A 24,640-nucleotide genomic window follows, 5' to 3' on the forward strand; every position below is an offset into this window, starting at 1 on the left:
CTCCTGCTTCATTGGCCTCGAAGCAAGCCCAGCTTTGCTCTGCTGTGACTTGAAACCCCTTCCTTTTACGGTGTATTTTTTAGGACCCTGCTCTAAGATCCTATCCTAGTGAAGCCTTTTCTGAAGCTCTTTTGCAGGAATTGACTCCTTTTTTTTTTAAACATTTTTTTATTGAGTAATAGTCATTTTACAATGTTGTGTCAAATTCCAGTGTAGAGCACAATTTTTTAGTTATACATGAACATACGTATATTCATCGTCACTTTTTTTTTTCGCTGTGAGCTACCAAAAGATCTTGTATATATTTCCCTATGCTATACAGTATAATCTTGTTTATCTATTCTACATTTTAAAATCCCAGTCTGTCCCTTCCCACCCCCTGCCCCCTTGGCAACCACAAGTTCGTATTCTATGTCTATGAGTCTGTTTCTGTTTTGTATTTATGTTTTGTTTTGTTTTTAGATTCCTCATATGAGTGATCTCATATGGTATTGTTCTTTCTCTTTCTGGCCTACTTCACTTAGAATGACGTTCTCCAGGAACATCCACGTTGCTGCAAATGGCGTTATGTTGTTGGTTTTTGTGGCTGAATAATATTCCATTGTATAAATATACCACATCTTTTTTATCCAGTCATCTGTCAGTGGACATTTAGGCTGTTTCCATGACTTGGCCTTTGTAAGTAGTTCTGCTATGAACATTGGGGTGTAGGTGTCATTTTGAAGTAGGGTTCCTTCTGGATATATGCCCAGGAGCGGGATTCCTGGGTCATATGGTAAGTCTATTCCTAGTCTTTTGAGGACTCTCCATACTGTTTTCCACAGTGGCTTTCCTTGCTTCCCTTTCCCACTCTTAATAATTTAGATGTCTTCTTTTACAATTTTGTGTTTATTCTATTTGTAATTAATGGTAGTTATCACCTTTCCAGTTATGAGTTTCTCATTTTTGTAGCATCCTGCTTCTTTTCTGTTTAGAGTAGACCTGTCATTATTTCTTTTAGCATGGGTCTAGTGTTGCTAAACTGTTTTAGTTTTTGCTTGTCTGTGAAGTTCTTTATCTCTCCTTCTATTCTAAAGGATATCCTTGCTGGATAGAGTATCCTAGGCTGCATCTTTTTTTCGTTCAGGACTTTGAATATATCTTGTCACTCCCTTCTGGCTTGTAGTGTTTGTGTAGAGAAATCAGCTGAGAGCCTTATGGGGGTTCCCTTGTAACTCACTTTGTTTTTCTCTTGCTGCCTTTAGGATCATTTCTTTATCCTTGACTCTCGCCATCTTGATTATGATATGTCTTGGTGTGGGTCTGTTTGGGTTCTTCCTGTTTGGGACCCTCTGAGTCTCCTGTACTTGGATATCTGATTCCTTCTTTAGGTTTGGGAGATTTTCAGTCATGATTTTTTCAAAGACCTTTTCAATCCCCTTTGTTCTTTCTTCCCTCTGGAACCCCTATTATGCTTAGATTGGCATGCCTTATATTATCCCATAGGTCCCTTATATTGTTTTCATTGTTTTTCTCTCATCTGTTCTGATTGGGTGCTTTCTGTTGTCCTGTCTTCTAGGTCACTTATTCGTTCCTCTGCATTATCTAGCCTGCTTTGCCTAGCCTTTAGGTCAGCTCTCATCTCAGCAAATGAGTTTACTAATTCTACTTGGTTCTTTATAGCTTCTATTTAATTTTTGACATATTTTATATCTCTAAACACTATTTCTTTTAGTTTCTTCAGTATTTTGACCAGTCCTTTTTTGAAATCTTGAACTAGTAGGCCATCAATGTCTATTTCCTTGACTGTGCTTTCAGGGTATTTCTCTTGATCTTTTAATTGGGATTGGTTCCTCTGCTTCTTCATATTGCTCATATCTCTCTGGCACTGTGGTGGGTGGGCGGGCGGGTCACTCCCCCTCCCAATGCCACAGTCAGATGCTGCACTCTGATGAGGCAGGTGGGTGGATCGCGCCCCCTCCACGCACTGTGGTCAGGTGCCGCGTTCCTGCCAGGAAGGGGGTAACCGCCAGCCCTCTCCCGGCACTGGTCGCTCAGCTGTTCTGTGCAGCTGCCCTCTCCGCCTCGGGTCAGTGCTCCTTAGGTGGGCTCGGGGAAGACCATGGAACAGCCCTGCCCGTGCTCTGTGCCAAATCTCAGCTCCTTGCTTGTCCTGGCGGCATGAGTTCTCTGAGGTGCCAGGGCAGAAAGATCCTATCTGCGTCGGGCTGTAAATAAGTGTCAGTCCTGCCTAGGAGGTTTCAGAGCCCATGGGTGCGGATTCAGGTCTTGGCCCCGCCCCCGCCCTGGTGCTGCACACAGGATGAGATGGCTGCTGTGGCTGAGCCCCGCCTCTCTTCTCACAAGAAGCTCCAGTAATGGCGCCATGGGTCTGAGGAGTTAAAGGCTATGGCACCCCTCCCCCCAGGGCACATGAGCCATGTTGTTTTGCTTTTTTTGCAATTTATGGGGGACCAAGGTGGTTCTGCTCCATATCCCCTCCCAGCCATGGCATGCAGCCCCCTGCAGTCCCCTGGGGCTGCCTCAGTGCAGCCTCCCCAGTTCTCCACCTGGCTCAGGCGGCCTGTCCCGGCCCCAGCTGCCAGCTCACGTCTTGGCCTGGGTGTCACAGGGACCCTTTGTGCCCATTTAACTTAGTTCTGTCAGACAAGGGGTGCTCAGGGCAGATCTGATCCTCGGAGGCTCCCCCTCTGTCCCGCTGGCCTCTCGAACGAGCGCCAGTCCTCCTTTGCTGCTCCCTCCCCGCAGGACCGGTTCCACACTGTTTTGTTTTTTCTTCTTTCTTTTTTCCTTTTCTTCTACCAGATTTTTGGTGTCTTTGTCTTTCGAAGAGGGCGATGTTCTGTCAGAGTTTGGCAGCTGCTCTGGTTGGTTGAGTGGGTCTGTAGATGTGAGTTCTGGTGCATTTGTGGGAGAGGGTGAGCTACAAGAGTCCTTCTACTCCGCCATCTTGCTTCTCTCCCCTGGAATTGACTCCTTTAGTAGCTTTCTTGTCAGTTCTCTTGCTCCACCTTGTCCACAGGTCTCTAAACAGTTCCTGCAAATCCTTTCTCTTATTTATTTGTTCACATAACTTTCTACTCCACTGGGTTGTGAATCCTACAAGGTTAAGACCATTCTTATTGTAGTCATACCCCCTAGTCCTTTCTAGGATAGCAGGTGCCTGCTTAGTGTATTCTGAGGGATGGAGTGCATTACTCTTAGCTTCAGGCAATCATTTTCTAGGTGCTGGTTAATCTCTGATTACTGGATAACCTACACCAAAAGGAAAACTGTAAAACCTTCTTATTTCCAACCTCTTTTACAAGTTTTGTTCTGTTTGTAGTTTTCAGTATTTTCATTTTACCCTCATGTATGTAGAATGAGGTTTTGAAGCAAGGAGTCAGAGTAGAGACTCTGGGAACATGCTGCATTTTTCCAGCTTCAGAAGCTCTGTGACTAAGGCAGCAGAGCAGACTGGCTGAGGATGTCTTCATAGTACATGGAAACTGTATCAGAATCAGTTTTGCACCATTATTCTTCAGAACGGGGCCTGTGCTAGACTCTTTGAAATCCTATTTACTCTAATTTCATCAGTAAGCATCTCAACAGATTAGTGAGACATCAGAACTGCAAGCCAGAGGAAAAATTAAATGTCAATTTCCTGTCTAAAGGAGGATGTTTCAAGCAGCTGACATATGGAATAAAACGAACAGTCAAATGTTACATGTCTAAGCAGTGGTATGATTGATGTGGCTTGGCAGTTGTGAAAGACAAAATATTGCAAAACCGCACCTGCTGACTTATCTTCTCTGAGTACAAAGAATACACAACTAGCATTTTCTGTTGCTTCTCTGAAGCAATTGCTATGGATTGATGAACAGTACAGAGTTCAGATGAGCCCAGGAGGGTGATGCTGGAAGTTTGGATGCTCAGTCCTTCTTCCTTCTTTTGTAAAACAACCTGAGGCAGGTGCTTAACCCTGTTTAACCCACCCTTGAGATTTCTGGAATGTACCATTTCTGCTTTCTCCACAATTGGTTTAAAAGGTGTGGGAAAAAATGGAAGTGACTAATGTTCATTAACAAGGAAAATATAGAACTCCACAGATCCTCAGATACAGACAGTAGTATCCAGGGAAAGTATAACCAAAAAAAAAAAAAAAAAAAAAAAAAAGAAACAGAAAACCCCTCCAAAATTCTAGGTAATAAGACTCAGGATTTATATGGGTTTAACAAGGGTAGATTTTCCCAGAGAATTAGACTAGATAATCTTTTGAAGTCCTTACATATTCTGATTCTTATTCTGATTGATTCTTATTCTAAAACCACCTAAGTTTGGTATATCAATGATCATGAGCATTATCTTCATGATGGATTTTCACTTTAACATCATAAATCAGCTTTCTTTGTTCCATCTTGTATTTCTCTCTGGAAATTTAATCTTGCCTGATGGTCATGGTAAGAATACTTTCTTTTTGTTTCCACATTATTGATTTGTCTTTGCCCATTCCTTTACTTTTAACCTGTTACACTGCTTAGGTTTTTTTTTTGTTATTGTTTTATCTAGACTAAAAAAATTAAGTTATTCATAGTACACTAATTTAACTTTTAGTTACTCTGATCCCACCATAGAATGTATAGGCCATCTGGAGAAAAAGATGATAGATTAAAAGAATACAACATTTAACATTTTAGAAGGCAAATGAAGTGTTTAGTAATATTTATCACTGGGAGAAATTGGTAACCACATTTCAGCCATCATTGAAATGGCCTCTGTTTCACCTCGAAGTAGATGAGAAAACATGAAAATTCAGTATTTCCATTGGAGGCCTTTTATGGCACGGTATTACTAAATAACAAATAATAAACCTACATGGACACGAAGCAGATGACTAACCCCTTCAGTGCCTTCAGTAAATGAGAAACAAGAAAACAGAAATAAACATCTGTACAAGTAATTGAAATTGCTTCTGAATACATCACAGGCAAATGAAAAGCAAATGCAAAGGCATTAAAACAGGGAGCGCTTTCATTTCCATGAATTCGAAATCTTTGTTTTTTAATTATTATGAAAGAACAGACTATTTTATGAATAATTTATTTTTTGTTCATAGAGTGATGTGACATTATTCATAAGCCTTTTAAAAAGTTGGTAATATTTTAGTAAAACATGACTGAATAGTGACTGGCTGCTTTGTGTTTGAGCTCTCCTTTTAGTAATATCAGTGGAATAAAGTTTCTTTTTATTCCAGGCTTCTCATTGGCACAAATGCAGAAGTAGATAAAATCCTTTAAATAATATCTTTTTTTCTTAAATCTGACCAAAGGGGAAGGAGAAAACATGGTTTATGTGTACGAGGGTTCTTTTTTCTCCACACCCTCTCCAACACTTGTTATTTCTTGTCTTTTTGGTAAGACAGGTGTGAGGTAATGTGGTTTTGATATACATTTCCCTACTAATTAGTGATGCTGAACATCTTTTCACGAGCATGTTGGCCATGTATGTTGATGGAAATGTAAATTGGTGCAGCCACCATGGAAAACAGTATGCAGATTCCTCAAAAAATTAAGAATAAAGAACTCCCATATGATCCAGCAACCCCCCTTTTAATCCAAAGAAAATAAAAATACTAATTTGAAAAGATAAATGCACTCCCAGTGTTCACTGAAGCGTTATTTACAATAGTCAAGATATAGTAACAGCATAAGTGCCTGCTGACAGATGAATGGATAAAGATGTGATGTATGTACGTACACACACACACACACAAACACACACTGGAATATTATTCAGCCACAAAAAGATAAAATCTTGCCATTTGTGACAACGTGGATGGACCTTGAGGGTATTATGGTAAGTGAGATAAGTCAGACGGGGAAGACAAATACCATATGATTTCACTCATATGCAGAGAATAAAAAAACAAAAACAAACACATAGATTCAGAGAACAGATTGGTGGTTACCAGAGGGGAGGGGGATGCGAGGGAGAGCAAAATGGGTAAAGGGGGTCAATTGTACGGTGACGGATGAAAAGGAGACTTTGGTGTTGAGCACATTCTAATGTACACAGAAGTTGAATCGAATGTTGTACACATGACTCTTATATAAAGTTTTAAACCAATGTTACCTTAATAAAAACACAACAAAACAAAATAAAACATCATTTACAAAGCATGGTAAATGATTTGAAATAGGAAATCTAGTTTGGATGCAGCCCTGGTACTGCACAACTCCCCATGCAGGCCTTGGACTTTTATCTCAGGTCCACAAGTGGTTGGGAAAACCACTCTTTTACACAGATGATTGTGTCACAGAGAAGGAGATCTGGCCTGAAGTCGACTTAGCAATGCTTGGAGGGTGAGCTGTTAGTTGACCTCAAAGAAGCAACCAGAATGCTTGATTCCAACTTCTTGACTAAGTTCATTGGAAGAGCAGGGAAGAAACTAGCTGGCCGTTTTCCAGATGCTGGCCCAGAGGTGAGACCCAGCTATTAGCCAGCACCATGTCAGAACTTCTTAGTGTCACAAATCAGATGCAAATTGATAATAAACAGAAGCCATAGAGAAAATACCAATGCATAGAATTCTTCCAATTTCATTTACTGAACTCATTTCCCCCTAGAACTTTGGTTAAACAAGTGTTCACTTGTTTTTGCACTAAAAAGTGTCCAAAAGGATAAAGTAAGCAGGATACCTGTTAACACAAGTGAATGTTAAACTTACTTTGTTGCCCCCTGTGTTTTGCAGACAAAACTTCCTAAGAGATGTCTGTCTGATATGCTACTTTAATTAAACAAGGACCTGATTCTCACTTGCCTATGGTAGCATAGCACTCCGTGCAATTCAAAAATAGCCTTCAAGTAACAGATCAGTATTATTGCATTACATATATTCAGAGAGTCTTATTTCATCTAATTCTCAGTTTTATGTATAACTAATTGTAGATCTAACTTCAAGACAATATTTTCTCTCTTCCAGCTCTGTGGGCATCAACATATTATTTAGTATTTTGTTAGCATCAACAAAGTCTCACATTGCCGTTGGGTTTTTAGTGTGTTACTATGAAAGCAGACTTTTCTAGACCTGGATTCTGTTTCTTCTTGCAGGTTGATGAGGTAATGCTGACTCTGAAACAGGCCTTCAGTACGGCCGCTGCCCTGCAGAGCGCCAAGACCCAGATTAAGCTGTGTGAGGCCTGCCCTATGCACTCTTTGCATAAGCTCTGTGAAAGGATCGAAGGTACAGTATAAGTTGGCCTTGGCAGAGAGGAGTTTGCTTTGGCATTTGCTGAGTGAGAAAGTCGCTACTCTTGTTGAATGGTTCTTTGTTTCGAGGTGAAACAGGAGCCCCCTGAAATCATTTCTCATGTCCAGTCAAATTTGTACTCAGTGTCTCCAAGGTGCTTGGCTTTTTCCCCCTCTTTCTCTTTTATTTTTATTTTTTTACTTTTTTTTTTCTGAAGGCAGACTCAAGGGAGGAACTTACATTTCCCACAGTTCTTCAGACTCTGCTGTGTGCACAGTGGGAACTGGCCAAATATTTGTCAAATGAATGAAGAGAGGCAAAACCATCCCAGAGCGTCGACCGTTTATTTAAGTCTTTCTTTTTATTACCTTCTCACTTGAGGATGTGTTCTTTTTCTTTTCTCCCCCCTTAAAATTTACAACAGGAATGAAACTTCATGGCTTTTGAGGGACATTTGAATATCACACAGATTATAGGCCTGGTATCAGAAAGCAAGTTTTTATAAAAATATGTTTTGAGGAGGGGGAGGGGCATGAGGGGACAGTGACTGACTCACTTTCTCTTTCTTCTCCTTGTCTCTTATTAACAAAAAAGGTTGAAAAGGGTTTAAAGTGCCAGAGAAGACAATTTAATAAGCATTTGTTAAGTGTCTCCCATGGGCTGGGTCTGCTGGACACTTGGGAAACAGAGATGATTGAGATGCGGGCTGTGCCTTCAGGAAGCTCATAGTCTAGAGAGGAAGACAGGCTAGTGAGCACGTAAATGCAGTTCAGTACCATAGGTGTTCTGGTTGATGGGGAGGGTGCAGACTCCAGAACAAAGCAGAAAATGGACCAGTCATTGCAAATCCAAGTTGTTCAATTGGCAGGCGCATCATAGTCACATGGGAAAATCGATGATGAACAGCAGTGTTTGTTGAATATCCACTCAACTGTGTGATCAAGGACTGTTTAAATGTAATTTTAAAATTTATAATCACCATTTTACAGAATGCACATTATTTTCAAACATATATATATAAAAGCTTTACGAAAATAGAACATTCTTTGGTGTACAGTAAAGGGTTTATATATATAAAATCTGTAGAGGAAAGGCTGAAGGACTCAGGAAACGGCGTTGTGTCAGTTTGCTATCCAAAGAGACAGAGATTCCTTCTACTTATAGATGGAGCAAAGTCTTCAGTGTGAATAAACAAAATACTAAAATCATTAAAAGAAAATAAAAATGTTATTTTGTCCTTAAACGAGAAAGCCTTTATTAGGACACAAAAAGGCAGAAACTATCAAAAGAAAGCACCGACATATTTGACTTCATACAAACTTAGTAACATTTTTACGTAACAACAACTGCTTACTTGGAAGTTAAGTGATAAGCAACAAAGGAGATAGCAGATTGCCGTTTAGAATTTGTCAGGACTGCTATTATCTATAAGAAAAAGATAAAACCACCAGTATAAAGTTATGCAAGTCATATTTAAAAACACTCCTCTGAAAAAAAAAGTTAAAAGATCAAATAATAAAAATGAGATGATACTCAATCCCACCAGATGTCAGAGACATGAAGATAAAAACAACTTTAAGATACTCATCAGATTAATTCTTGGAGAAGTCGTAGAGCTACTGATACATTTAAGTGACACTGATGGGAGTATAAATTGGTATAACCATCTGGGGGACAATGAATAGAAACTCATTAACTTAAAATTGCACATACATTGTTAACCAGAAGTTCCATGTTTTGACAAGAGGAACTCATATGGGTTCAGAAGGTGACATTTTCAAGGTTGTATTATTTGTAAATAATGGAAAGTTGGAAACAACCTAAATGTGCATCCATAGCGTAATTGGAGTATGCTCATATATTGGAATGAATAGTAATGAATTTCAACTGTAAATCAACATGGATACACCTTAAAATTAGGTTATTGATTGAAAAATAACTTGCTGAATAACACATATTCTTTGATGCTGTATCTGGAAAAATATATAAAATAATACCTTGTAGTTCTCGTAAAAAAAACTTTTCATTTGGTCTAAAGACTTATAAAAAAATTGCAAGGGGTTTCCAAATAGCCCTCCCCAACCCTCCTCCGCTGTCAATATCTCAGACAGCCCAGTACAATGATCAGAACAGAAATTAGCGTTGGTACAGTATTATTATCCAAATGAAATACTCCTTTTGATCTTCATCAGTTTTTTTCGCCCATATCCTTTTTTTGTTCCAGGACCCCAGTCGGGATCCTCCGTTGTATGTAGTTGTCATCTGGCCCCTGAAGTCTGCAGCTTTTCCTCTGTCTTTCCTTGTCCTTCATGACCTTGATGTCCCCAATGAGTAATTGCTTGATTATTTTGCTGAATGTCCTGCAGTTTGGCCTGTCTGATGTCTTCTCACATTTGGACTGACATCATTCCTCCCAGGCAGAAACTCCATAGAAATGGTGCTGCTTCAGTGCACCTCATGGGGCTGGTGGTGTCGATAAGGATTTTATTACTCACCTTGTTGGCTTATCACCTGGTCAATGTGGTCTCAGGAATTTTTCATTATAAAATTACTTCTCTCCTTTTTAATCTTTTATCCTCCTTCACATGCCAGTAACATACTGGAATAGTAAACAACATAAAACAAGAACAATTATATGAATCAGTTTCCTAATATATTGCCTAAAGAGCCTCTTAAGGAGACTTTCCCAGCGAATAATAAGCTGTGGTGCTGAGTGGCATCACACCATCAAAATGAATTTTAGTGCCCACTATTTCTGTACGTGATCACAGATTTTTCACAACATTTTGTTGTACATTGCACAAAGAAAGGAAAAGCTGAGAAGTCTTTAGAAGCTTTTCTTCTTTCTAATTCCCATTGTCTACTGCACAGTGGTTTAAAACAGGTCCCATGGTGGCACTGTGTATGTTCTAACCATCAAGAAATGAATTTGAGTTCTTTTAAAACAATGCATATTTTGTGGTGAATCTCTCCTAGGGATTTTAAAGTGCAATCTACCGATAAGATTCATTAAATACTATATATAGCCAGATATCCTCTTTCTAATCCACTTACAGTAGCAATACTACAAGTGGCACTTAACTGTGTAAAGGAGATCTGTTCCTGAAAAATGGATGGTCAGGTGAATTATTGTAAATATGAATTACATTTCCCCTTTTTAAAAATTTTATAAAAACAAAAATGTTTTCTTGGAAAAAAATATTTGCCCAAGGACTTACTATAAATTATGTGTAGAAGTGCAGTAGATATATAAATAATACGATACAAAGAGGTAAACAATTTAAAGAGGTAAAATAATAGCACTAAAAAATGTCCCTAAATACTCAGGCTGTGCTTGAAATTTTATTACCAAGACTTGCAGAAGGGGGAGAGCTTCCTGTCTAACCTCTAGCTCTGCTTTTTAAAAATTATTATTATTATTATTTTAAAAAATATTGTTATTGAAATATAGTCAGTTTACAATGTGTCAATTTCTGGTGTACAGCACAATACTTCAGTCATATAGGAACATACATATATTCATGCTTTTTAATATTATTAGTTATTCTTTTTTATATATCAAGTTTTAATTTTTTAGATTTTTTTTTTAAGATCTAGACAGTTTTTGTTAAATCTGACCTCAGGACCACTGACCAGGGCAACTGATTTTGGTGAGGAGGTTTTCCATTTTGTTTTAATCATTTCCTTGCAGTGTTTCAAGGTTTGTTGTAGGCAGGAAAACGTCTCCTTGAGAAGACTTAACTTCAGAGCCTGCTGGTGAAGGGACAAGCCACAGTGCACTCTATATATACATCTTGATCTCCAGGGCTGGAATCTGTTTAACGCCACTCCCCATCATCTCCCCTAGGTCTCTACCCGCCAAGAGCCAAGCTGGTGATACAAAGGCATCTGTCATCACTGACAGATAATGAGCAAGCTGACATCTTTGAACGAGTTCAGGTAACATTGTTTGTAGTCCTCACAAACAAGATCTAAGGAATGAGAAGTGGCTCCTGTTTTTGTGAGTTTCCTTTTTCATTTCTCTCTCTGCAGTTAAAGATATGTATCCTGTTGTACTATTTGATAGGAACTTGAATGCCACTGTGACTTGTGCTAAATGCCTAGCTTTATTTACGTGTGTCTACCAGACAGAAAACTGTGAATAAAATAAAGCAGTAGAAGCTGTCTTGCCATGATGTGTTCTTGGTTTATCTGTTCAACAGAAAATGAAGCCAATCAATGACCAGGAGGAAAATGAACTTGTGATTTTGCATCTGAGGCAGCTGTGTGAAGCCAAGCAGAGGACACACATTCACATCGGGGAAGGCCCATCGGTGAGATGTTTTCTCCTTGATCTACTTTAAAAATATATATATATATTCAGGGAAAATATCACAGAAGGTGTGAAAGGAGTTTCTTTCCTTCGTGTTCTCACTGTTAGGGCTAAGCCCTCATTGTCTTTTTTTTTCCTCTCCAGCATTTTAGAAGTCTTAAAGTAAATTTTAGCAAGTGTTTGCGCATTGTGATAAAGTAATGATGGTTTTAAAATGTACGAACATATGTGGGTTTTGGTATAAAAACAGTAATATCAAATGTTTATGATTTAGCATGAGCATACATTTTTAGTTATATTCATTATTTTATTTCAGTTTTTATGAACATCTTATTTCACTAAAAGCTTACACAGCCTCAGATAGTAAAGAGCAAACATGCAAAGAAGCAGTAATGTCATGGAAACGGCTACCCTGTCTGCCAACTAAGGGATGATATTCTTGTACATGTGATTTAGAATGTGTTCCCAGCCGCATGCAGATAGAGCAAGACCGTGGCAACAACATATAAGGAGATCACGACCTATTTACTTCTTAATTACACTAGTTCAGGTTCTGTCTTTGTTTCACTCTATTCAGGACAAATCACATTTCATGCAATTAGTGATTCCTTAATTATTTGTTTCACAAGCATCTTTAGAGGAACTCCTATGAGGCAAGCTATGTGATAATGGTGACAAAAGAGACATGTGTGGTGCAGTCCCCAGAGAAGAGCTGAAATAACCCAAAAGGGAATGCAGACATAAATAGATACATATAATAGAGGCAACAGGATGGCTTTTTAAAAGAATGTGCTATGAACACAGAAGTAGCTCCGTGTTTGCTTTGGAGCTGGATTGGAAAGTAAGGTAGAGGGAAGAATGAAAGAATTCAAGAGGAAGAGATTTGGCGGGGGTGGGGCTGGAGTTTTAGGGGAGATAAAGTTTGCTAATCAGAACAGTTGAGGAAGTATGTTTTAAGACAGGAACCTTGAGCGCAGAGTTAAACTTTGTGATTGTGAGTGAAAAAATAGTCCATGCAGGCCCTCCAAGGACATAGTGGTTTTTTAGGGTTCACTTAGGAATTGATGGGGAAATAAGGCTGGAAGGCTGGGCAGTGGTGAGATGATGAAGATACTTAAGGGCTAGGCCTGACTTTGTCATTGAAGGATTTCAAGTAAGAGTGTGAGAGAATCAGATTTGTACTTTAAGGAGAGAATTCAGTAGTGGGGAGGGTATAGTTCAGTGGTAGAGTGTGTGCTTAGCATGCATGAAGTCCTGGATTCAGTCCCCACAACCTCCCTTAAAATAAGTAAATGAATAAACATAATTACCTCCCCCTGACAAAGAAAAGAAAACAAAACAAAACAACAACAACAAAAAAACAAAAAAGAAAAGAAAGCATATATATATAATAACAATTTTTTAAAAAAGAGAATTCTGCTGTCACAGTGATGGTCAGTTTGTGGGTCAGGTTGGTGGGTGAGAGGGTTGACAGTGTCTAGGACGTAAGTCACAATCTTGAATTAAGAGAATTTTGGAATAGAAAATTTGAAAAGTGATTCATTTATCAAGTGTATACTATGTACTAGGCATGGTGATGAATGATAACAGTGCTTTTCTGCCATCTAACTGTTTAGAAGGAGAAACCAACATGTAATCAAATAAATTAAAATATGGAAATATGATGTGATTGGTAGAATGATATAAATATGTACCAGACAGAGATAGCATTGGTACATAAATAGATTCAATGATTCTGCCCTGAAAAATTTATTTTGCTCAGAGAGAGGCTGAACTGGAGCCCTGGAGGTGTGAGCAAGGGACTGAGTCAGGAGCCATTTGGGAGGCATGATGCTTAGGACTCAGTGACTGACAGGATAGGTACGTAAAGGAAGGTAGAGGGACTTGCTGGGAGAGACTTCAAGGTTTCAGACTTGGGGAAACAGGATGAAATAGCTAGGAAATACAGAAAGAAGGCAAAAGTGGGACATGGGTTGGAAATAAGAAATGAGTTCAGTTTTCGAAGTGTGTGTGAGATTTAATTAGAAAAATGAATTTGGTGCTCATAGAAAAATTTGACCTGACCTCATAAATATGGAAGACAATGAGCTTTGGCACAGATTTGAAGTCAGAGGGGGATATTCTGAGGAATACCTACAATTCAGGCAATGAGTGAATTAAAACAGAGCCAGTGATAAAGTCAGAAAGGGAATTATGAGGTAGAAAGACTTCTTATGGTGGATGACCAAGTTAGGAGAAAAGTTCAAAGAAGATCAACAATGTTCAGTGACATCGGAAGGTCCAGAAACATAAAGACTAAGATCTGTCAGTGGGTTTGCTTGTATCAGTCATTGATGGTGGTAGCGATGTTGACCAGAAGGCCAAAGGCGGTACGTGAGTAGTGATATGCATTTTCTACATTATGGCGGTCACTCAAGATCACAGAGGAGGAGATTTTAACAAATTGTGTTTGCTTTCCTGCCAGTATACTTAAGTTCCTCCCTGTCCCTCTCTTCTCCCTTCCCTTTCTCTTTTCCTTTCTTCCTTCTAATTATTCACCTGGTATTTACTGAGCAGCTGTGTCAACTGCTAAGTGCCAGTGCAGTTTCTCTCTTTTAGTCACATCATTCAGCCTGAAGCCTTAGAATAATGAGCCACTCCAGTCCTTATACACACCCCGAACTCAGGCCAGCTTACATCCCTACCCATTCTTTTGTTTCCTTTTTGATGGGCGTCATAACTCCTTAGATGATCCCATGGGGCCAGCTCAAGGACAGACCTTTATTGCCTCCTATGTAGACTGTCCCAGAGCCTCCAGTCTGGCCTTCCAGTCTCTGATTTCCCAGTCCTTCAGGTGGTTTTTGAACATTCCTTTCAGATAAATCTTCTCCAAATATGAATTTCACAGTAATGCCCCTCTGCTTGTCCATTCTGATCAGTGATTCTTACTAATTACCCAGCACTTAAGACCATTCAAGGTTTCATCTCCAGCTTCACTTTCCCAGGTTACCTTCTACTACTTCCCTCTATTTTAGTTAAATGCCTGCACTGACACCCTCTCCTGTGAGCATTCCAGTCTTTATAATTTTCCTCAATGTTGGGAAAGTCTTCACCCCCTTTCTTCTGCCTGAATCCTGTATATCCTTTTCTTCCTGACCGTAGAGAACCACAAAAACATGGTTCCATCTTTGATACTTAATGTGCTGCTTTGCTTCACTGCTACATGTGAATATGTTCCCTCCCCAGGCAAAAGGTAAGGTCTCTTCTGGAAGTTTTCTGGAACTAAGAACCATGTCATATACACAGTGGCTTTTTATCTCTATACAGGATAAAATATTTAGAGAACATAATCCAGTACACACATTGTAGGGTCTCATACAATTTAGTACTCTCAGGGAATACTTGTTGATTGAAAAGATAAATGAACCACTCACAAGTGAAACTGGAATTGTAACAAAGGCATTAGCAGAATCCAAAAGCTACTTTATTATTTGAAACCTATTTCTTGTGTTTTTCTTGGTAATTTGGGTAAAATATGCAACTTGGAAAGGGCTAGTTATAATTGTTAATCAAAATAACAGCAGTGAAAATTGACATCTCAAGTTTAATTTTTGTTAAATGCAGCAGGAATGTATTAGCATAAAGGAAAGGCTCTTCTCTGTCTTTTTTATTACTTATAATATTAAAAATTAAACTCTTTTCCTTATAATCAGTGTGTTCACAATGTGGAACTTAAATTATTGCTTCTTAATAGTGCTATAGAAGAGTTCTTGTGCTTTTTAATGGCTTAGTCATAAGCCTGTCTTTAAAGCCTCATTTAACCTTGAGTATTTCCAAACTAAAATTTATGTTTTTCTTTCTATAGACTATTTCAAATAGTACAATCCCGGAAAATACAACAAGCAGTGGAAGGTTCAAACTTGACATTCTGAAAAATAAAGCTAAGAGATCCTTAACTAGCTCCCTGGAAAATATCTTCTCAAGGGTAAGATTAAACTGAGGCTCTTCAAGGTATTTTTGTCTATGTCTTTTAACTATTTTGCTTCATTCTCAACTGGATTCCAGATTTCCTTTAAAAAATCTACTAAGATGACTAGTTAGTTATAATAAGTTAGTTAACACTTATTTAAAATAATCTCTGAAAATAAGCTTCATCCTCAGATCTAGATTTATTCTGGTGCCTCTGATACCTGAATTTGAGCAGTAAAGATTTAATAGTTGAGATATTCGTATAGAAAAGGGGAAACAATATTGATGCCCAATCCTGTAAGAACGTTTTATCATTTGCCCCATAAAGTTACAAAGAAGCCCTTCTTTTGCTTGTTCTTAGGAGCTGATAGGGAGTGCTGAAAATAGTAAGTATACGTTAACAGAAATGTGTATATACCATTGAGTGAATTTATGCATTCTGTTTAAAAGTAAGCAAACTCTTCATTTTCTTCTTCCTGTCCAGTTCACTTCTAAAGCTGTTGTTAGACAAGACACAATAAGGTAGATATCTTGGGTCTGTAAGGCAAGGGAGCCATGGTAGCTTAGTGCAGGGAGACATCCCATATGGGTGCTGCGAGTGTGGTTGGCCCAGTGCAGTGTGTAGAAACCAGAGTGCAGTAAGCAGGGTGTCAGCCTCTGGGGGCAGCCTGGTTTCTGGAAGTGGAGTGTGAGTGAGTGAAAAGGGCATCCTGCAGAGGGATGGGCCTGGTGCAGGGTGTCAGAGTCAGGGTAGAGGGGAGAAAGCATTCAGGGTGCCCAGTACAAGGAGTTCGAGTCTGAGCAGGGTGAGGATGGCACCCATGGGTGGGGGTGTTGGAGTCTGAGTGGGGTGAGGAGAGTGGAAGGTGGCAATCCTGGAGATGGGTTACACACAGGGGAGTGATTGAATATGTAAATGTTTTAGGATAGTGGGATTTTGGGAGAAGGAAATTTCAAATATGGAAAGAGAGGAAATTAGAATGCATTCTGTGTTGTTGGATTCAGCTCAGAGATAGCAGCATGGAATCTTGGTTTTATATATGTATTTTTTTTCAAGCAATAGAATTAGGTATATAATGTTACACATACATGTATATATATGTATTGATATACTTTTGTGTGTGTAAATACATACATATGTTCCCTGACTGGGTCCACTGATAGGAACTGGGATAGCTTTTCTTTGTGTACCAAATAATAAACTAAGCCTGGTTGGATGACCCATATTTTGTGACTAGCACTCAGATTTTGGGTTTCTACATACATTCTCCAAGAAGGAACCAGGATTCTTGGAGAAATGGCTAGTTTTAGGACTAGAGGGAAAGTACAAGTTAAGTCCAGAGCATCTTGGTGTTCTAAATAGGAAGTGCTCAAAGAGAGATGGCAACATGTCATAAGGCCATAAAAACCTTGAAGGGCTCCCACAGGTGCCATCTGAAACAAGATGAACATCAAAATAAATGACAGCAATAGATTGTAACCTGTTGTGTAAAGTAGGAAACTATGAGTCTATTTGGGTATGAAAAATAAATTAATATATTGAAAATTTGATCATGGAATTTGACTGGATATAATTAATACTTATTAATTACAAAGTCAAATGTAGTAGTGCATTGGGAAGCAGTAACTTCTGATGTCTGGTGTTCTTATTTTTATTTCTGTGCTAGAAGAAATTATTATAGTATAGTTGGTTGACAGTGTTGTGTTAGTTCCTGGTGTACAGTGAGTCAGTTGTACAAATATATTTATTCCTTTTCATCTTTTTCATTATAGGTTATTACAAGATACTGAGTATGGTTTCTTGTGCTGTACAGTAGGACAGTATATCTATTTTATATAAAGTAGTAACTCAAAATACTTTTATGGGTATTTCTGTTAGTGATTGAGATTCTTCTAATTCTAACAAATGCCTTACAGCAGACATGGTCATATGACAGTGCTATTATTTTCTTAAAAATAGAATCTAGGAAAAGAGCATTTAGAAGATCTGCCTGAAGTGTGTGTGTGCTTTTTTTTTAATTGAAGTGCAGTCAATTACAATGTGTCAGTTTCTGGTGTACAGCACAATGTCCCAGTCATGCATATACATACATATATTTGTTTTAATATTCTCAGAAGTGTGTTGATGCAACTTTTCATAAAAATTCCCTGCCCCTTTTTCTTCAAAATTTATAGCTTAGTTATGTTCATTCTTTCTCCCTTATTCCCTCTCTCCCTCCTTTTCTCTTCTATCTCATTGTGTTTAATGAGAATTTGAGTAGAGGGATTATTTAAGTAGGTGGTCAGGGGATCTGAATTCAAGACCTGGCCCTAGCAGGTTTTATACTTAGGATCTTGGACAAATTATTTGCCTTTTTTAAGCCATAATTTACCCCTTTGTGAAACGGGCATCCTCATACCTGCTTATATCACATTACTGCGCAGATGAAATATCTGGAGGTTAGGAAGCTTTCACACTGTAGATAGGAGGTGGTACGTACGGCGATATGAGCCGTAAGCTCTGAAAGCTCTGTCATTTACAAAAGAACACGGGGGTATCCAGAGTCGTTCGCTCTTTATCCCCTCTTAGTACCTTGGCATCGTGCAGTGCTTGCACGGCTTTGAAGTACTGCTCACATTAGCCTTGAATGGCTGTGATGACTTTTCAGCAAGGCTGCAGCCAATCTATTTTGGTCAAGGTGGGTACTGTAGCTTTTGTGTCCCAGGGTGCTGCCAAGGGTCATAAATTATGTGACCTAACCAGGTCTTGCTTGCGTCATATGCAGCAGAATGGACTTGTCGGGAAGGTTGGCAGCTATCCATGTTGTATCAAAGGTTACATAGGAAAGGGGTTTTGTGTCCTTCTAAAACTTGCCAGGTTTTTTTTTTTTTTTTCTGAGTGATAGAGTAGAAAGTTGACACTCCAGCCATAGAGTTTGGCTCATAATTGCTATTTTTAAATGTCAAAATATTTTATTTAACTAACTATAGTTGTTTATGTAATAGGATACATCTCTAAAATGCTTTAAAGCTCAGCTCAATAACAATTAAAAAGTGGGTCCAAGGGAAAAGGCTCAACACATGCGTTACCAAATCATAATATAGCAAAAAATATAGAAAAAACTCTGTTCAAAGACGGGAAGAAAGAGTTTTGTATTCTGCTTGGTTGTTGTTTTTCTTAAAGTTTTCCAAAAGAGAAATATTTACTAATATATTTATTAATATATTTATACATTTCTAAAAGAGAATGATTTACTAATATATTTATTAATATATGTATATATTTCTAAAAGAGAAATATTTACTAATACAAAGGATGAATCATTGGGAAACAGCCCTCATTTCACATATTTTTCAGAATAATATCCATTGTCCTCACTTGTTGAAATGTGTGAATTAATGACTGTGGTAGAGTATAATTTTAAAGTAAGTTTGTTTTTCTTTGTGTGTAAGAAACATTCATGGATAAAATACGCCTATGAGTAAAATGTGTGATTTATGTTGCTTTTCTAACGATGGAAATGGTTTGATACCCATCCAGCTACTTTCTCTATTGTGACCAAATAACCTGTTTGAGATAACCAGTCAGGGTGGTTTGTCAATAGCAGTTAAAAAATAGCAGGAAGCAACGTGGCCTGTTTTTCTTGTCCACACACACTCATCCAATAATTTATCAGCCATGTGTATGGTTTATTGTTGGAAGTAGGTCATGTTTTAGTGTAGAGCTGAAGATCTTGAAAGAGCCTTCATCAAGTTCTAGGGCATTTGCAAAATAACACTTAACCATCGTAGGCTAATTGGCTTTATTTGTAATTCCACTTTTCAGAGAGCTCTATCTTCAGGAAAGAGTACTGAGTAAGAGCTCAAGAGCTTCAGTTGAAAGTTGATGCTCCCTGAATTCAAATGGCTGCTCTGCCCTTAAACTGTATAAACGTTGGCAACCTCATCTATCAGAGCTTCAGTCTCCTTCTCTGTAAAGTTGAGCTAAATAACGACCGCTACTTCATTAGCGTTGTTGTGGGGATTAAATGAGGTTATGCACCGTAAAATACTCAACGTAGTCTCTGTCAGTGACAAGCATTCAGGAATGTTAGATGCAGCTATTCATTTTATTATTGATATAGTTGTTATTTAGGGAGCAACCAAAGATAGAAAACTGTAATTGATACACATAGATAAGAATAAATATTGCTTCTGTGTAACGAGATAGGATGGCATAAATATAACAGAGCCAAATGAGGACAGGAAAGAACTCTTAACACTTTCTGATAGTGGACATAAGAAGAAAGGCTAGGAAACTAGAGTTGAAAAAAATCTTCCAGAAAGTAAAGCAAAATGACAAAGAAATGGAAAATAGGAGAATGAGGTAAAAAGTTAAAGGATCCATCTGGAGATCCAAAAGCCAAATGGTAGGAGTTCTAGAAAGAAAATGCATGCAGAAATTTTCAAAGAAATCGTTTACAAAGTTTCTCAGAGCTGATGGACAGGTTTCAAGACTTAATGGGCTCAATAGGAGAACTGAGGAAAGCCGTGCCAAGGCACTTGGTTGTGAAATTTCAGAGCACCCAAGGGTACACTTAGATTCTGCCCCAGAGAGAAACAGCAGGTCAGACGTACAGTTCAAGGATCACAGTGACACTAGACTTCTGAACCAGAAGACACTTGAGCAATACTAACGTACTCTGAAGGAAAGTTTCCAGCCAGAATTGTATATTCAGCCAAACTATTAATGAAATATAAGCGATGGAACAATTACATTGACAGAAATGTAAATTAAAAAAAAAAAAACCTTACTTCCCAGTCTTCCTTTCTCAGAAAGCACCTGGAGCATATGTTACACCAAAATGAGGAAGTACACTAAAAAAGAGGAAGACATGACCTCAAGGAAACAGAAATTCCAATATAAAATAGCATCAAGGAAAATTTATTGGTTGATAGTGAGGGAAAATACTGGAAACATCTGTTTAGCAAGCCTAAATTGCTACCAGTCCAGACTGGGACAGGAGGAGAGAGGTCTGCCAAATGGGCAGCTCAGAGCAAAAAGAAAGAAATGTAATTGATGGATTATGTGATGTTTGATCATATTGAAATTTATTGGCAATAAATTGGTGATAAATAAGTAAATTAGTTGTAACAAATTAGTGATTGCTGGGGCAGCTGTTAACTTCATGAAAAACAAACTGTACCAGATATGAGTTGTATTAATTGTAAAATGTAGCTCAGGTGCAAACAGCATTTATAAGGTCATAAAAATCTAAGCATAAAATATTGATTTAACTGAAACTTGTGATATAACTGTGCTGAGAAAAGAGGGAGGAGAGAAGAGTGTATGGGGGTAGGTAATGAAGTAAGAATCCTAAAGTGTCGTCATCCAGAGTAAAGTCAATAGATAATGCCTAAAATGGAAAGATTAAGGAATAGTAATGCAAGCTGAGTAGCAGAAGCATTGACATAAATAGTTTCAAGTGTTTGCTTTTGGGGAATGGAATTCCATGTGTAAGAGAGGGGGCTGGTGAGTACTACTTATCATTATAAGCTTGGTAGCACAATTTGACTTCTGAAACTTTGTGTAGGTATTACTTTGACTAAAAATGAAGTTGATTAAAAAAAAAAAGAAGATGAAACTTAACCTCTTACCCCCTTTGCCAAAATTAAACCCAAGGATGTTTGAGGAGACACTTTAAAACTGTACAGGGCTACACAAATACTGTATGTTTTTCATTGTGTAGTGTCACTGTCACACTGACATGACTTGTATTTCTAGTTATTCTTTTTAGAACTCTCCCATGTCTTTAAGAGCTGTGTAGAACGTCTCAGTCTGTATTTAGTCTCTTAAGACCTTCTAAGTGATGTGGTCCCCAACTTGCCTTTCCATATGCTTTCCTTCAACACTTGGCTTCAGTTTCTTCCTATAGTGAAGGAAACTGATTGAGATGATCTCCTTGGTTTCTTTCTTAGATCATCTGTGGAATCCATGTTGAAGGACTGTGTGAAAAGAAAACTAAGAACCAATTCCTAATATTGAAGCAGACTGATATCTAGTCTTCTGGAGAAGAGTGCTTTATTGAAGTAATTTTACATTATGGAATAATGAATGCAGCTAAATCCATACATTCTAGGATATAGTTTTCTTTTTTTAACCTGCATTTCTTATGATCCTATCATATAAATTATGGTCTAGGTTGTGATCTTGGCTGTAGGGAGGTTGTGTCCATTAAACCATTTTCATTATAACTGCTGTGCTTCACTGTGCTGTCCCCTTTCACGTTTGTGTTTATCTGTAGGCGACATCAAGTTCATGGGGCTCTCACTGATCTTTACGGGTGAATAATGTTTAACCTTGAAATCTAAATCACTTCAAAAAATTTGGTCTGAATATCTGGTTACCAAACGGCTGGTTTAGAAATAACGGAGTAGAGTGTGAATAGTTCTGTTTGCTGTGCTGGCATGTTAATGCTGTCAATAAATTTGAAATTTGAATGAACCCAAAAGGGTGGATTTAATGCTAACCTAAAGAGGCAACTGCATTTTATAGTGTGAAAGTAAAACTTCAAGCTGGATGAATGATTTAATTTTATTTTCTTCCCTCAGGGAGCGAACAGAATGAGAGGTCGGCTTGGAAGTGTGGACAGCTTTGAACGGTCTAACAGTCTTGCTTCAGAGAAGGTAACTAAGCACAGCTCCCTTTTTTACTGCTAATTGCAACTTGGCAAAAACCAACACTAAGATGATAATAGGTGTGCTTGGTTATTTTGTTATGAGTCCTTTATGACTTTGAAAAAAATAAATATTTGAGGCTTTATTATTTTAAAGAAAATTCTAGATATTAGCGTGTTGCTCTTCATTGAACTGAAGCTTTCTCTCGGTGGGACAGAACACCTCCCTTGCTGGCTAACTGCTCCATCGGGCCTTTTACTGTTTGGAGAGAGTGTACTTTGGAGGACAGTATTTGAGCAACTGTTGATCCAAAGCCATAGAAAAATGAGCCATGTAATTACTGCACTTGTACAGCAATCTTTTTACCTTTTGTTCTTTCCTCCTCTTACTCCTCCCCCTGCCCGCCACCCCCACCCCCACCATTTTTAACCCTTTTAACTGCAACATTAGTCTCTTCTTTATCTCATAGACAATTCTCAGCAGGCTTGGTTTCCTGTTTCCTGTAACATGTAACCCGAGGCAAATGCAACCTATTTGTTTTTAATGGAAAAATATTCAAATATTTTCCCTAAACTTTCTGTTGGTAGAATTGAGGACTTCGTCCAGTTTTGAGGCTATCAGCCCTCCCCTGTGTTTATCAAGCTAAACATTTTCTACAGTGAAGCCCGTCCTGGAAAGTATAAACAGCATACTTGTCCAAATTGAAAGATTTATGATGCCTACCCATGCAGTAGGAGAGGCATTCCAGCATAGCTCACTTTTCATTCATTTCCTGTTTTTCATGTCTGTTAAAATTTTTTACCTCAGGGAACACGGAGTTAGATAGAAATATCCACGGTGAAGGCAGACACTTAACAGGCTTTATTTTATTTTCCTGAAGTCTTTGCCATGAGCCTTGGACACTGGAGCGCTGTGATATTGTTTTGACAGTACAGGAAACATGCAAGCGATATGTCACGGAAATCAGGAGATATGTAACTACAGACTCCACCCACCTTTGGTCGTGATCTCTTTTCATCTTTCTGGCAACAGTGAGACAAGTACAGTAGCTCTGTAGCATTTTACCGCAGCGGGTTAGGGGAAGGAATACCTTTTCTTATCGTCCCTTTCACTTTCTGGCCTGTCTTTACGGATGCTGTCTTACAGCTGCTTATCAGAAGAAATGGGTTGTGGTGATACTCATTAGCCTTCAGCACGGATTGAGTAAAAATTTTAAAAACCCCAAGACAGTTTGTCATGACTCAGGAAGAAGAGGCACCCTGTCACTTCTGAGCACTGTGTTTGAGCAGGTCTGCCATGGTCCATGTAGGAGAGAAAGGCCCCCCTTCTTGCATTTCAGGACTACTCACCAGGAGACTCTCCGCCGGGGACCCCACCGGCTTCCCCACTGTCTTCAGCTTGGCACACGTTCCCTGAAGAGGACTCCGACTCCCCGCAGTTTCGAAGACGGGCTCACACATTCAGCCACCCACCTTCAAGCACAAAGAGAAAGCTGAACCTGCAGGATGGGAAGGCTCACGGGGTCCGCTCCCCTCTTCTGAGACAGAGCTCCAGTGAGCAGTGCAGGTGAGTCCAGACCTCTCTCCAGACTGCGGGGCAGACTTCTCCTGTCACTCTGCTCTGACCACTGTGGAGGCAAGGTTTATCATGACTTCATGCTGTAGCCAACCTTTAGTTTTCACAAAGACCATACAAATAAATTGAATGATAAACACCTTCGTTTACTAAGGGAAACAGGAAAGCTTTTTAAGGCCCACCCAAAGAGAAGAGTTAATGCATTTTGGATGGAAACTTTTTTTTTTTCCGGAAAAATGGAGAAAACAAAGTATCAGGCAGTTGTTTTGTCTGAAAAACCTGCCAACAATGCATGTTACTCAATGTGGCCTGGATGATGGTTTTGATGAAACAGTTTAAAAATTTGAAACTAACATAGTAGAACTTCCTGTTAGCCTTCAGTGACACACAAGGATTAAAAAAATCACCTGACTTGCCCTTCTACATGACATACAATTTGGCTCTATTTTACTTCATAATAAATTAAAGCCAAATATGAAAATTGCTAAAAATTTTATCTAAAATAAAGTGATATCTATAAAGAAGAATACATATACCATAATTGACAGGAAGTGTCCATTAGACACTAGCTTATATAGTATTTTAAAAATAATTTAACAAGTTTATTTGGACTTTGGTAAGAGATAATAAAGGGGTAAATTTGGAATTGTAGAAATGATTATCCATCTTCCTGTGTAACACAAATCGGAATTTATATCCTAGAGCTAATTTTGTTTCTCTTCTTTACCTATGAGTTTGGTACAGGAAATAGTCTGCTAGGAATCCTGGTCAGAGGAGGGAAGAAAAAAAAAAAAACAGTACTCTAAGTACAAAGAAGTTTGATTTTTGTATTAGTTGTTGCCAGATTTCCCAGCATTTCTTTTAAGGATACAGTTGAATCCTTATTGTTTTTTTGAGTGGTTTGATATTAAAAAATAAGATATTTAGGATATATAAAAAAT

At 38.5% G+C, this 24,640-nt stretch overlaps 1 protein-coding gene across 3 annotated transcripts in view; it reads left to right on the top strand.

Moving 5' to 3' along the window:
• TBC1D4 (TBC1 domain family member 4) overlaps positions 1-24,640 on the top strand; it is a 173,917-nt gene that overhangs the window by 110,875 nt on the left and 38,402 nt on the right. For all 3 annotated transcript variants that reach the window (XM_064493086.1, XM_031466119.2, XM_031466120.2), the window contains exons 5-10: positions 7,090-7,222; positions 11,076-11,167; positions 11,431-11,541; positions 15,385-15,504; positions 22,059-22,133; positions 23,464-23,690. In XM_064493086.1, coding sequence (XP_064349156.1) covers positions 7,090-7,222; positions 11,076-11,167; positions 11,431-11,541; positions 15,385-15,504; positions 22,059-22,133; positions 23,464-23,690 — 758 coding nt within the window. The remainder of the gene's footprint in view (positions 1-7,089; positions 7,223-11,075; positions 11,168-11,430; positions 11,542-15,384; positions 15,505-22,058; positions 22,134-23,463; positions 23,691-24,640) is intronic.

Source organism: Camelus dromedarius, chromosome 13 (assembly GCF_036321535.1).
Source record: "Camelus dromedarius isolate mCamDro1 chromosome 13, mCamDro1.pat, whole genome shotgun sequence".
In the NCBI taxonomy this organism is placed as follows: Eukaryota; Metazoa; Chordata; class Mammalia; order Artiodactyla; family Camelidae; genus Camelus; species Camelus dromedarius.